The sequence below is a fragment of the Hyla sarda genome, chromosome 10 (genome assembly GCF_029499605.1).
Source record: "Hyla sarda isolate aHylSar1 chromosome 10, aHylSar1.hap1, whole genome shotgun sequence".
Taxonomy (NCBI): Eukaryota; Metazoa; Chordata; class Amphibia; order Anura; family Hylidae; genus Hyla; species Hyla sarda.
Genome location: NC_079198.1, coordinates 4,815,142 through 4,827,488, shown reverse-complemented (window position 1 = coordinate 4,827,488; position 12,347 = coordinate 4,815,142). Strand labels below are relative to the sequence as shown.

At 49.4% G+C, this 12,347-nt stretch overlaps 2 protein-coding genes across 2 annotated transcripts in view; one reads left to right on the top strand and one right to left on the bottom strand.

The window, feature by feature from the left end:
- Positions 1 to 12,347, top strand: part of ECE1 (endothelin converting enzyme 1) — a 60,218-nt gene that overhangs the window by 2,872 nt on the left and 44,999 nt on the right. The window contains 2 exon segments of the mRNA XM_056543186.1: positions 4,916 to 4,982; positions 5,289 to 5,338. Of these exon segments, the coding sequence (XP_056399161.1) occupies positions 4,943 to 4,982; positions 5,289 to 5,338 (90 nt within the window). The 5' untranslated portion in view covers positions 4,916 to 4,942.
- Positions 483 to 12,347, bottom strand: part of LOC130293920 (alkaline phosphatase-like) — a 27,498-nt gene continuing 15,633 nt past the window's right edge. Inside the window, 13 exon segments of the mRNA XM_056543200.1 lie at positions 483 to 1,170; positions 3,106 to 3,225; positions 3,317 to 3,508; positions 3,904 to 4,038; positions 4,114 to 4,183; positions 5,091 to 5,234; positions 5,574 to 5,749; positions 7,870 to 7,966; positions 7,969 to 7,998; positions 8,000 to 8,047; positions 10,441 to 10,479; positions 10,481 to 10,557; positions 10,640 to 10,759. Of these exon segments, the coding sequence (XP_056399175.1) occupies positions 911 to 1,170; positions 3,106 to 3,225; positions 3,317 to 3,508; positions 3,904 to 4,038; positions 4,114 to 4,183; positions 5,091 to 5,234; positions 5,574 to 5,749; positions 7,870 to 7,966; positions 7,969 to 7,998; positions 8,000 to 8,047; positions 10,441 to 10,479; positions 10,481 to 10,557; positions 10,640 to 10,759 (1,508 nt within the window). The 3' untranslated portion in view covers positions 483 to 910.

The following is a 12,347-nucleotide window of genomic DNA, read 5'->3' as shown; positions in this document are numbered from 1 at the left end:
ATCTGACCCTGCAGCACTGCCCCTAGTGGTCAGATGGGACCCCACAGTGATCTGACCCTGCAGCACTGCCCCTAGTGGTCAGATGGGGCCCCACAGTGATCTGCCCCTAGTGGTCAGATGGGGCCCACAGTGATCTAGCACTGCCCCTAGTGGTCAGATGGAGCCCACAGTGATCTGACCCTGCAGCACTGCCCCTAGTGGTCAGATGGGGCCCCACAATGATCTAGCACTGCCCCATGTGATCTAATGGGGCCCACAGTGACCTGTCCCTGATCCTTTAGTACCTGACCCTGGCTGTAGTGGTCAGAGGGGCCCCGCAACACTGTCCCTAGTGGTCAGATGGGACCCCACAGTGATCTGACCCTGCAGCACTGCCCCTAGTGGTCAGATGGGACCCCACAGTGATCTGACCCTGCAGCACTGCCCCTAGTGGTCAGATGGGGCCCCCCGGTGCAGTGATCTCTCCCCCCTCATACGCGGTTTCAGCATTTACGTCTTTATTTACAGAAATGAAATGTAAGAATAAAATCCAATAAATGTACAAACCCTCTGGCCCAAAAATCCAGAATGATCCCCAATAATCCAATCCCCCCGAGTCCTGTCCTTCTCTACATCACCTCCTGCAGGGCTTTTCATCCAGCTTTCTCCAGCCTTTTCTGAACCATTCAGGATCCTGGGGAAGCTGGGTAACTTCCTTGCAGGGGCTGTGATGGCGGCCATATTGACTGTGTACTCGGGGTTGTTGGGGTGTCTGGGACGCCTGTCCGCTCCTTAGTGGTTGTGGTAAAGTCTTTGGTTGTGGGTGACACAGAACCTGCTGTGGACGGGTCTCCTGCGCCCCCCAGTGGACGGTGTAGCGGAGCCGACCGGAGCCGTGTAGAGTGAGGTAGGAGATCAACGCGCCGGTGGCTCACAGGATCAGCCGCACCGTGAGGGCGCTGAACAGCAGGGTGAGGGAGGCGGCGCTGCGCCCCGCGCCCCCGGTCACGCAGTGGTCGCGGTTTTGTCCTATGCAGGAGGCGTACGCCATGACGTGCGGGATGTAGTTCTGCTCGTGGACGCCGTGCAGCAGGTGCGCCATCGGACCCTTAGCGAAAACAGCGACGTCTTCTCCGCCGTGCGTCTCCTGGCGTAGGGGGACGGCGGACTGCGCCTGGTAGGACGATAGAGCTGAAAGAACGCCGAGACGGTTAGAATTCACTAGAACTCGCAAAATCCTGCAGCTTCCAGTCACTGACAACAAGCAGGGGTCTTACTGTTTTTTAAACATCTGAGCACTTGTCAGTTGTTTAGAATGAAACATTGTAACAAATTACCAGAAAAAGAAAGTAAATGGTGTTGCTTATACATTGTAACGAGCCCCCAGCTGTGATTAGTTTTAGACTGGGCAACTGTCTATATCAGCGTTTCCCAACCAGGGGTGCCTCCAGCTGTTGCAAAACTACAACTCCCAGCATGCCCGGACAGCCGTTGGCTGTCTGAGCATGCTGGGAGTTGTAGTTTTGCAGCAGCTGGAGGCATCCTAGTGGGAAAACGCTACATTAAACACACATTTTCTGTGGGTCAGGCTGATGATCACATGACCCAGTTACAGTAATAAAATGCAATGAAGCACCGCTTGTCTGGGCATACTGGGAGTTGTATTTTTTTTCAACAGCTGGAGGCACTTTGGTTGGGAAATGCTGATCTAGATAGGATTGCCTGGTCTAATAGTTCTCACAGCTGGGGGCTCGTTACAATGTATCGGTGTTATGTAATCTTACTTTCTTTTTCTGGTAGTTTGTTACAATGTATCATTGTCTGGACTGGCTACAACGGTAACAAATCCTCAGATGTGAGAAATGTTCCTCATTTTTAAAGCATTGGGGAGTGAGCAACAGCTACAACAACCTGAGCCTCTGATAGTGTCTCCAACCAGGGTGCCTCCAGCTGTTGCAAAACTACAACTCCCAGCATGCTTGGACAGCCAACGGCCGTCCGGGCCTATCTGAGTTGTAGTTTTGCAACAGCTGGAGGCACCCTGGTTGGGAAACGCTGATATAGAAATAATTGCCCCGGTCTAATAGTTCTCACAGCTGGGGCCTCGTTACAATGTATCAGCGTTTTATAATCTTAATACAATCTTGTTACAATGGTAACAAATCGAGCAGTGCTGTAATGTAAAGCATGGGGGAGCTGAGCCTCTGAGACAGTGTCTCCCCAACCAGGGTGCCTCCAGCTGTTGCAAAACTACAACTCCCAGCATGCCCGGACAGTCTTTAGCTGGGAGTTGTTGTCTCGGAAAGCAGTGTTGTAGTGTAAAGCATGGGGAAGCGAACAAGTAGCTGCAACAGTATGAGCCTCTGATACAGCGTTTCCCAACCAGGGTGCCTCCAGCTGTTGCAAAACTACAACTCCCAGCATGCCCGGACAGCCGTTTGCTGTCCGGGCATGCTGGGAGTTGTAGTTTTGCAGTAGCTGGAGGAACTCTGGTTGGGAAACGCTGATATAGATAGGATACCTGGTCGAATAGTTCTCACAGCTGGGGGCTCGTTACAATGTATCAGCGTTTTATAATACAATCTTGTTACAATGTATCATTGTCTGGACTGACTACAATGGTAACTATTAGAGATGAGCGAACTTACAGTAAATTCAATTCGTCATGAACTTCTCGGCTCGGCAGTTGATGACTTTTCCTGCATAAATTTAGTTCAGCTTTCCGGTGCTCCGGTGGGCTGGAAAAGGTGGATACTGTCCTAGGAAAGAGTCTCCTAGGACTGTATCCACCTTTTCCAGCCCACCGGAGCACCAGAAAGCTGAACTAATTTATGCAGGAAAAGTCATCAACTGCCGAGCCGAGAAGTTCGTGACGAATTGAATTTACTGTAAGTTCGCTCATCTCTAGTAACAATCAAGCAGTGCTGTAATGTAAAGCATGGGGAGCGAGCAACATATACAACAACCTGAGTCTGATAGTCTCCCCAAACAGGGTGCCTCCAGCTGTTGAAAAACTACAACTCCCAGAATGCCCAGAGAGCCGTTGGCTGTCCGAGCATCCTGGGAGTTGTAGTTTTGCAACAGCTGGAGGCACTGTAGTTGGAGTTAACGTTGATCTATACTCACTGTGATCCACAGTGGAGACGTTTTCGCGGTTTCCGTCCACTAGTTTGTACCCGGGGCCGTTTCCGTACAGGATGGACGTGAAGGGTTTCTGGTCGATGTCACTCAGCATCGGGGCCAGACCTGCAATGACAAGGAGGTCACATGACTGATCGGGGGGGGGGGGGGGAGCCGCGTCCATGACGCCGTATATGATGGAGATCCTCCCACTCACCAAAGATGGAGGTGCCGCGGTGCGTGTAGCCGCCGAACGTGAAGACGTGGGAGTGGTCGGCGGTGACCACGGTCAGGGTGTCGTCCACGGAGGTCATGTTGGCGGCGAGGCCTATGGCGCGGTCCATCTCCACCGCTTCGTAGAGCGCTTGCTTGGCTTTACCCTCGTGATGCCCGTGGTCAATGCGTCCACCTGACCGACAACATAATGCTCGTTACTGACTGGAGGGGGTTAAAGGGGTACTCCGTCCCAGAGATCGTGCCGGAGTTCTGATCACCTAGGCTAAGTCCACACTGTGGAATTCCTGCCGGAGACCAAGCCGGCGGCACTAGGACCGCACAGACTGCATTGCCGTCCCCATAGACGGCAATGCATTTCTGGGTAGATCTTTTGGTAGATCTGCTCAGAAATGCATTGACATCTATGGGGACGGCAATGCAGTCAGTGCGGTCCTAGTGCCGCCGGCTTGGTCTCCGGCAGAAATCCCAGTGTGAACCCAGCCATCCTTTGGATAGGGGATAAGATGTCTAGGGGTGGAGTACGCCTTTAATATCTGGGTGGTAAGTCTCCCGTTTGGGGTCACTCACCCTCTACCAATAGGAAGAAGCCTTTGGGGTTCTTCTTTAGGATGCTGATGGCCACCTTCACCATCTCGGGGAGGGACGGGTCCGTAGACTGGTTCCGGTCCAGCTCGTACACCAGGTCTCCCGGCTCGAACAGACCTGGAAACAAATGGTTATTATGGGGGGTTCAGGCTGTGGGGCGCCCCCTGTAGGCTCCGAGCATTCAGCACTTACCCAACAGATAGTCCACGTCCTGTGGCTTCAGGGCCATCAGCTGCTCCTGGTTCCAGATGTAATGTGCCGCCTGTGAGAAACATGGAGAATGTGAGCGACTTATGGTGTGCAGTCAGTATAGTCAGCTCCTGTGCGCCCCCTAGTGGTGGCAGCAGAATGTTATGTACAGTCAGTATACAGTTGGCTCCAGAGCACCATCTAGTGGTGGCAGCAGACTATAATATGAAGTCAGTATACAGTCAGCTTCTAAGCTCCCCCTAGTGGTAGCACAATGGTATCATAAAAAATCAATATACAGTCAGCTCCTGAGTTCCCCCTAGTGGTGGTAGCAAAATAGCATAAGAAATCAATATAACTCCCCTCTTGTTAGAATATTAAGTGTGTAATATTGTAATGTCTTTATTTGTACCCCCCCAAAGTTGAAAATGTTCTGTGGAATCTCTTGGTGCTTTATAAATATATAAATATTATAATAATCAGCTCCTGAGCTCCCCCTAGTGGTGGCAGCTGAATAGAATCTTAAGCAGTCAGTTCCTGAGCTCCCCCTAGTGGTGGCAGCTGAATAGAATCTTAAGCAGTCGGTTCCTGAGCTCCCCCTAGTGGTGGCAGCTGAATAGAATCTTAAGCAATCAGTTCCTGAGCTCCCCCTAGTGGTGGCAGCTGAATAGAATCTTAAGCAGTCAGTTCCTGAGCTCCCCCTAGTGGTGGCAGCTGAATAGAATAATTAGCAGTCAGTTCCTGAGCCCCCCCCTAGTGGTGGACGCAGGATGTTAACTTGTTCTCCATTTCTTGTGTTTTTAAGGAGTGAAGATCTGTGACTTCCAGCAGGATGGCGGCGGGTGCGGTGCTGGACATGTTTTCTAAAGCAGGTAAGTGACTGCACTGTGTTCTGTTCTTGGGGCCACATTTATAAAGAACTCCTCCTGCCGCCCCCCCCCCCCCCCCCCAGTGGATAGATGGTAGTATCACTGTTGTACCTTGTGTTGCGGCTTCTTCTCCCTCCACACTCGGGTCAGGTTCAGTCCATCGAGCCTCGTGCCGTTTGACTTCCCATCTTTGGGGTACTCCACGTCGGGGGTGTTTTTGGGGAACATGTACTTCCTGCCCCCGCCCATGATAACCTGTAATAAGAGAGAGAATGGCGTCAGGTCTCACAGATTCTTCTTCTCTTCCAGTGAAAATCCTTCTGCTCCAGATCTGGATCCGATCAGAATCGCACAAAACCGTGAGTCATTAACCTGACGCCCCCCATGTATGTGCCCCCCATCCCATCTCCACAATGTGCCCCCCATCTCCACAATGTGCCCCCCATCCCATCTCCACAATGTGCCCCCCATCTCCACAATGTGCCCCCCCCCCATCCCATCTCCACAATGTGCCCCCCCATCTCCACAATGTGCCCCCCCCCATCTCCACAATGTGCCGCCCCATCTCCACAATGTGCCCCCCCATCGTCTTACCTCGATATCGGGGATGTTGTTGACGAGCTGCCAGGCGATGTCCTTACATCCTTCCTCCGCGGCTTCTTTGGGCATCTCATTATCGGAGTACCAGTCCCGGTTCACACAGTGGGCGTAGGCGGCACTTGGGGTGGCATGGTTAACCCTGGTAGTGGTCACCACCCCCACAGACTTGCCTGGGGAACAACAAGGATTAATGATGATTCTTACTGATCTGCTGGTGTCGGTCCTCCCTGCAGTTACTGTGCTATTCATGAAGCAGGAGGATCAGGATGAGCATTACTGTTATGTGTAATGCACGGCCCTTGCGTTCCCCTTGCTTCAGCAAACAGTTGGCGGTAATAAAAGGAACACGTATAGTAACAAAAAACACTAAAAATAAGAGAAACCGTGATTCCCCTTGTGCCGCGCACTGATACACCAGGCGGAAACTGCAAAGTAAATGTTAAAGAATAACCCTCCCTAAAAGAAGAATGTTCTTCAGGAACAGTTATGTAACATTGTGCAACAATAGACTTGGCAATATTCATCTCATTTGATCTACTTTATTTAATTTAGTGAATAGATATAAATTTCTAGTAAATCCTTTTGTAATCTATTTTATTTCTAGTACAATATCCCAATCTATCAATATAGATAAAAAAATCTGTATATAAAATATATAGAAGTTTTTTTTATAGATTAATATATTTATCTATAAAATGTATTTATAAAAATATTTTTTATAAATAAATTTTATAGATAAAAAATGTGTGTGTATATGTATATAATATATATGTGTATATATGTATATATATGTGTATATATATATAATATTATACACATAAATACATTTTATAGATAAATATATTAGACACATACCGGTAATAATTATCTATAAAATATATATATATAAAATATATATTTTTTAATACATTTTATAGATGAATATATTCTATAAAAAAAAACATATTTTATATAAAATATATATCTATAGATAGATAATTTTTTTTTTTGCCTATATGGTCTAGTGCAGTTTTCCCCAAGTGTCTCCAGCTGTTGCAAAGCTACAACTTCCAGCAGCCGTTGGCTGTCCGGGCATGCTGGGAGTTGTAGTTTTGCAATAGCTGGAGGAACTCTGGTTGGGAAACGCTGATATAGATGGGATGCCTGGTCTAATAGTTCTCACAGCTGGGGGCTCGTTACAATGTAGCAGTGTTATTTAATCTTACTTTCTGGTAGTTAGTTACAATGTATCATTGTCTGGACTGGGTACAACGGTAACAAATCCTCAGATGTGAGAAGTGTTCCTCGTTTTTAAAGCATTGGAGGAGCGCGCAACAGCTACAACAACCTGAGCCTCTGATAGTGTCTCCAACCAGGGGGCCTCCAGCTGTTGCAGAACTAAAACTCCCAGCATGCTTGGACAGCCAATGGCCGTCCGGGCCTATCTGAGTCACCCTGGTTGGGAAATGCTGATAAAGATAAAATTGCCCCCCGGTCTAATAGTTCTCACAGCTGGGGACTCGTTACAATGTATCAGCATTTTATAATACAATCTTGTTACAATGGTAACAAATGAAGCAGTGCTGTAGTGTAAAGAATGGGGGAGCTGAGCCTCTGAGACAGTGTCTCCCCAACCAGGGTGCCCTCCAGCTGTTGCAAAAACTACAACTCCCAGCATGCCCGGACAGCCTTTAGCTGGGAGTTGTTGTCTCAGAAACAACCTGAGCCTCTGATAGTGTCCTCGCCAACCAGTGAGCCTCCAGCTGTTGCAAAACTACAACTCCCAGCATGCCCGGACAGCCAACGGCTGTCCGGGCACGCTGGGAGTTTGTAGTTTTGCAACAGCTGGAGACGCACTGCTTAGGAAAACAATGGTCTAGTGGTGATTCCTTTTTAGTTAGAGCTACACAACTCATCTGTTATTTGCCTGGTCAATAGGTTTCTCATAGGCGGAATGTAATTGGGGGGGGGGGGGTTTTATATTTTGTAGGGGGGGCCTGTATGAGCATTTAACCTTAACAAAGAATCCCCAGCAATGTCCAGGAGCCCTCAAACGTCTGGATTTTGGGGGACATCCAATATGGCTGCCATCACGCGCTCTTTTAGCACCATCTATCACTATGACCAGATATGTAATTAAGTAGTCTAGGAAAGCTGGGTGATGGTCAAACTGATCATTGCCAATCAACTCTGTCCAGAAGGGGGGAGGGTTGAGGACTTTGGGGGAGTTCTTAGTAGACCCCCCCCCACCTCATTGCCCAACATGGCCGATCTAGTGATGGGAAGGGCCCCGATGCCGCTTTGCGCTCACCTGCGTCTTTGGCCCATTTTAAGATGGAATCGACCTCGTTGCCCTTGGTGGTGTTGCATTGACCTAGCACCGCTGCTGCGTTTCACGCCGACCGTCCCCCTCGTTGGCCTTCACTCCGCACAGGTAGGCGGGTGGCGGTGCCTGCGCTGTCTGGGACCTGCGCGTTGGTGTTATACGTCTGCGGGAAGGAAACAAAAACGGAAAACACGTCGGTGGGGGTCCCGGGCGGGGATGGGGCCCCTAACAGGTGACGGGTGTTCTATAATGGAGGGGAGACGTTACACGTTACGCGGTGGTTGTTGGGTTTTTGCAGCGTCATGTACACCCCGGAGCCCCCACCCTAGTGACACCAGATCCGCTTCATTGGTTTCTATTGTCTCCGGACGTTTGAAGTGCGGCAATAAAGAAGCCCCCACCTGCTTTGTCCCCCACCTCAGAACTTGTGGTTTTGGGAGAAGTTGTTTGTATACATCAAAGATGTGAAAGAATAAGAAAGGCGCAGGGGGGGGGGGGGGAGGGGGGGAGGTTCATATGGAGGGGCTGTGACCACAGGAGAGGACTATGGGAGATGATGTGATGTCCCGGTACAGGATATGCCTCCCGCAGTCCTATCAGCTGGAGTCCCCTGCAGGTCCCCATAATGTAATTAGTTGTACATTGAATGTAAAGGACCTTATGATATGGTATAGTCACATGATGGTTGTCACATGTTAGTCACCTGTGTTACCCAGAGAGCACCAGGTGACCAGATGACCAGTAAGCTAGCCTATGGGCACCTTGCACCACCCCCTTCATAAGAGGTGGAGGTCCTACAATCTCTTCCACCAAACTTTCTGCTGAGATAAAGTCCAGTCCAGACGTCTCGGGGTCAGTGTCCAGCACAGTCAGTAAGTCATCTGTCTGCTGTCACTATTGTGATGTCCCAGTACAAGACATGGTCCTGGACTAGCCTTAGGCTCTGTCGGGTTGAGACCCTCAGTGACCTGGGGGCTCCCCTGCAAGGTCTCCCCCTGTTGTTCCATAATGATGTGTATATCACTTTAATGCTTAGACAGCCTCCTTATGTATAGGTGGTAGAGGACCTGTGGAGGTCTCACATGTTGTTATGCAGTCACATGTTCTCCAAGAGAGCACCAGCTTAAACCTATGACCCACAGCTGGACCAATGGGCTTTAGTCCGGCCCCCCCCACTATATAAAGGGGTGTCCATTACAATTGACTCTTCTCTTCCTTTACGTTCCGTCCCCACATGACACGGCGGCCGACACTCCCCACAACGTTCTGATCCCCCGCAATCTATAACGTATCCCCTATCCTTTGTATAGGGGATAAGTGATGTTGTGCTGGAGTACTCCTTTAAACTCAGTAAAGCCTCTGTTAAACCATAACTGGTCGTGGACTCTCCTTTCACTACTAGCCATTGGAATAGCAGATACCATCATGTGGTTCCAGTACCCAAAAACCACTCTGGCGTCACGAATTATAGGGGTTAATACCATCTGATCCCACTACCTACACCGCTACACCCGTGGTGCCGCCATATACCAGTGGTCCACAACACCATCTTCAGTCAAGTGTATTATAGTCAGCGTGGCTGTCATAAAGTCTGTCAGTCACTACAAGTCCCAGCAAGCTGCGAGGTCCCTTGTGTTACTGGTCACCTCTCTGGGATCCTGGCCGAGCTGTAAAGACTCTTTCCATCTGTCTACCTCAGTAAAGCTACCGTTAACCCTAACCTGACTTTGGACTCTTATTTGCCTAACTAGGACTAGCGGAGATACCGTTCTGGTGATTCTCGGTAAAAACCACACCCTGGTGTCACGAACATTTAAGGGTTACCACCATCTTCCCCATACACCTCACACCGCACCCTGTGGCTCACTACAATGTAACCAGGATGAGATCACCATATAATACACTGGTATAATGGAGATAATCGGACCTGGCACAACAATTTTTGCCACCCTAGGTGGAAGCGAATTTTGCTGCCCCTTGACCCCACCCATTGGCTCCGCCCTTTGACACTCCCCCACTTTACTACTGGGGTAATACACTGTAACAACCCCCTGCTCATGTGAAGGTGGTTCTGGCTGGGTAGGTTTCATCAGATGATGGCTGGTTGCAAACTTCCTTGCAGCCGGCAGAGCGGCGCCCCCATCAAAGGGATTCTCTAGGCAGCTGCCTATTTTGCCTATAGGCAGAACCAGCCGTGGAGATAATCTGGGGGTCACAGCTCCTGTGTACAGGAGAGACCGCTGGACCCCTCCCTGCAGTGAACCACCACCCACAAGTATTCTGCCTGACCGCTCGCAGGTAACAGAACGTTTCATGTCCTGTGGTTTCCTGCCCGGTGATGCCCGGAGCCTGTGGCTGCCGCCTGCCGTCTGTGAGGCATGAACCGGAGCTTTAATAAAACTGGAGACACTGCTGCTAAATCCGGAGCTGGCATGGGGGGGGGGGGGGGGGGGGGGGGGAGACGGGGGACGGGCAGAATGATGGCCTTATAAAATCAGTGGGTGCCCTTTAAATGCCTATTATAGTCCCCCATTATGGTCCCTTTAAGACACTCACCTTTGCTAGAGCGACGTACGGGAACTTGTCCATTTCCAGAAACCGTCTCCTCTCCGGGGTTTCCAGCGAGCTGTCCCTTTAAGATACGTGTTGCTGTAACAGTGGGCACCCCCATACCTGTGATGACCAGAGGGGGCGTTTAGTCCTCATGTCCAGTAATACCCCCAGTATTACCCCATCAGATCTGCCCGGCTCTTACCATCTCCCAGGAACATGATGACGTTCTTGGCCTCGTTGGTGTTCAGCTTCTGCAGCTCCAGCGCTTGTCTCAGGGTGTCCTGCGCCTGCCGCCGCCAGTAGTTGGGGTTCTTCTCGCGCTCTGGTTGGATATGAGAGGTGTAAGGATACCGCGCCTGACTGGTTTAAGTCCACTGGTCTCCAGACTGCGGGCCTCCAGCTGTTGCAAAAACTACAACTCCCAGCATGCCCAGACAGCCAACGGCTGTCTGGGCATGCTGGGAGTTGTAGTTTTTAAAACAGCTGGAGGCCCACAGTCTGGAGACCACTGGGCTAGTCTATTGTATCCTAACCCGGACCTCTTCAGTACAAAAAAAACAGCACCACCCCGGTCCTCAGGCTGTATTTGGTTTTTACAGTTCACTTTCACTGAAGTGAATGGAGATGCTGGAAGTTGTAATTCCACATACAGCCCAAGGGCAGAGGTGGCGCTGTTGTAGGAAGATAATGGCTGTTCTATTCCTGGTAACCTAAAGGGGTACGCCGGTGGGAAAACATTTTTTTATAAATCAACTGGTGCCAGAAAGTTAAGCACACTTGTAAATTACTTCTATTAAAAAAAATCTTTACCCTTCCAGTACTTTTTAGCAGCTGTATGCTACAGAGGAAGTTCTTTTTCTTTTTGAATTTCTTTTGTCTTGTCCACAGTGCTCTCTGCTGACACCTTTGTCCATGTCAGGAACTGTCCAGAGTAGTATATGTTTGCTATGGGGATTTTTCTCCTGCTCCGGACAGTTCCTGATATGGGCATCAGGTGTCGGCAGAGAGCACTGTAGACAAGACAAAAAAGAAATTAAAGAAAAGAATTTCCTCTGTAACATACAGCTGCTAAAAAGTACTGGAAGGGTAAAGATTTTTTTTAATAGAAGTCATTTACAAATCTGTTTTAACTTTCTGGCACCATGTGATTTAAAAAAAAAAAATTCCACCAGAGTTCCCCTTTAACTTAGTCTGTCGTAAGTACGGTCTTAGGTTTTGCAATGCGAAAACATTGTGGCAAAAGGGTGGGGGGGGGGGGGGGCGGCGGCACAAGATGAATTGAGAATGAGAAATGTTATATGGTGGATGGCAGAAGAGGGACTACAGCTTTGGGGGGGGGACTGTAGAATAAGACATGATGTAACAGCAGAATAGTGAGTGCAGCTCTGGTGGATAAGACATGATGTAATAGAATAGTGAGTGCAGCTTTGAAGTTGACTGGAGAATAAGGATAAGACGTGATGTAACTGCAGAAAAGTGCAGCTCTAGAGGTGACTGGAGGATAATACATGATGTAATAGTATAGGGAGTGCAGCTCTGGAGGTCACCAGAGAAGACATGCTGTAACGGCAGAATAGTGAGTGCAGCTCTGGAGGATAAGACCTGATGTAATAGACTATGGAGTGCAGCTCTGAAGTTGACTGGAGAATAAGGATAAGACATGATGTAACGGCAGAATAGTGAGTGCAGCTCTGGAGGTGGCTGGAGGATAAGACATGATGTAACAGCAGAATAGTGAGTGCAGCTCTGGAGGTGACTGGAGGATAAGACATGATGTAATAGAATAGTGAGTGCAGCTCTGGAGGTCACCAGAGGATAAGACATGATGTAACAGCAGAATAGTGAGTGCGGTGCTGGAGGATAAGACCTGATATAATAGAACAGTGAGTGCAGCTCTGGAGGTGACTGGA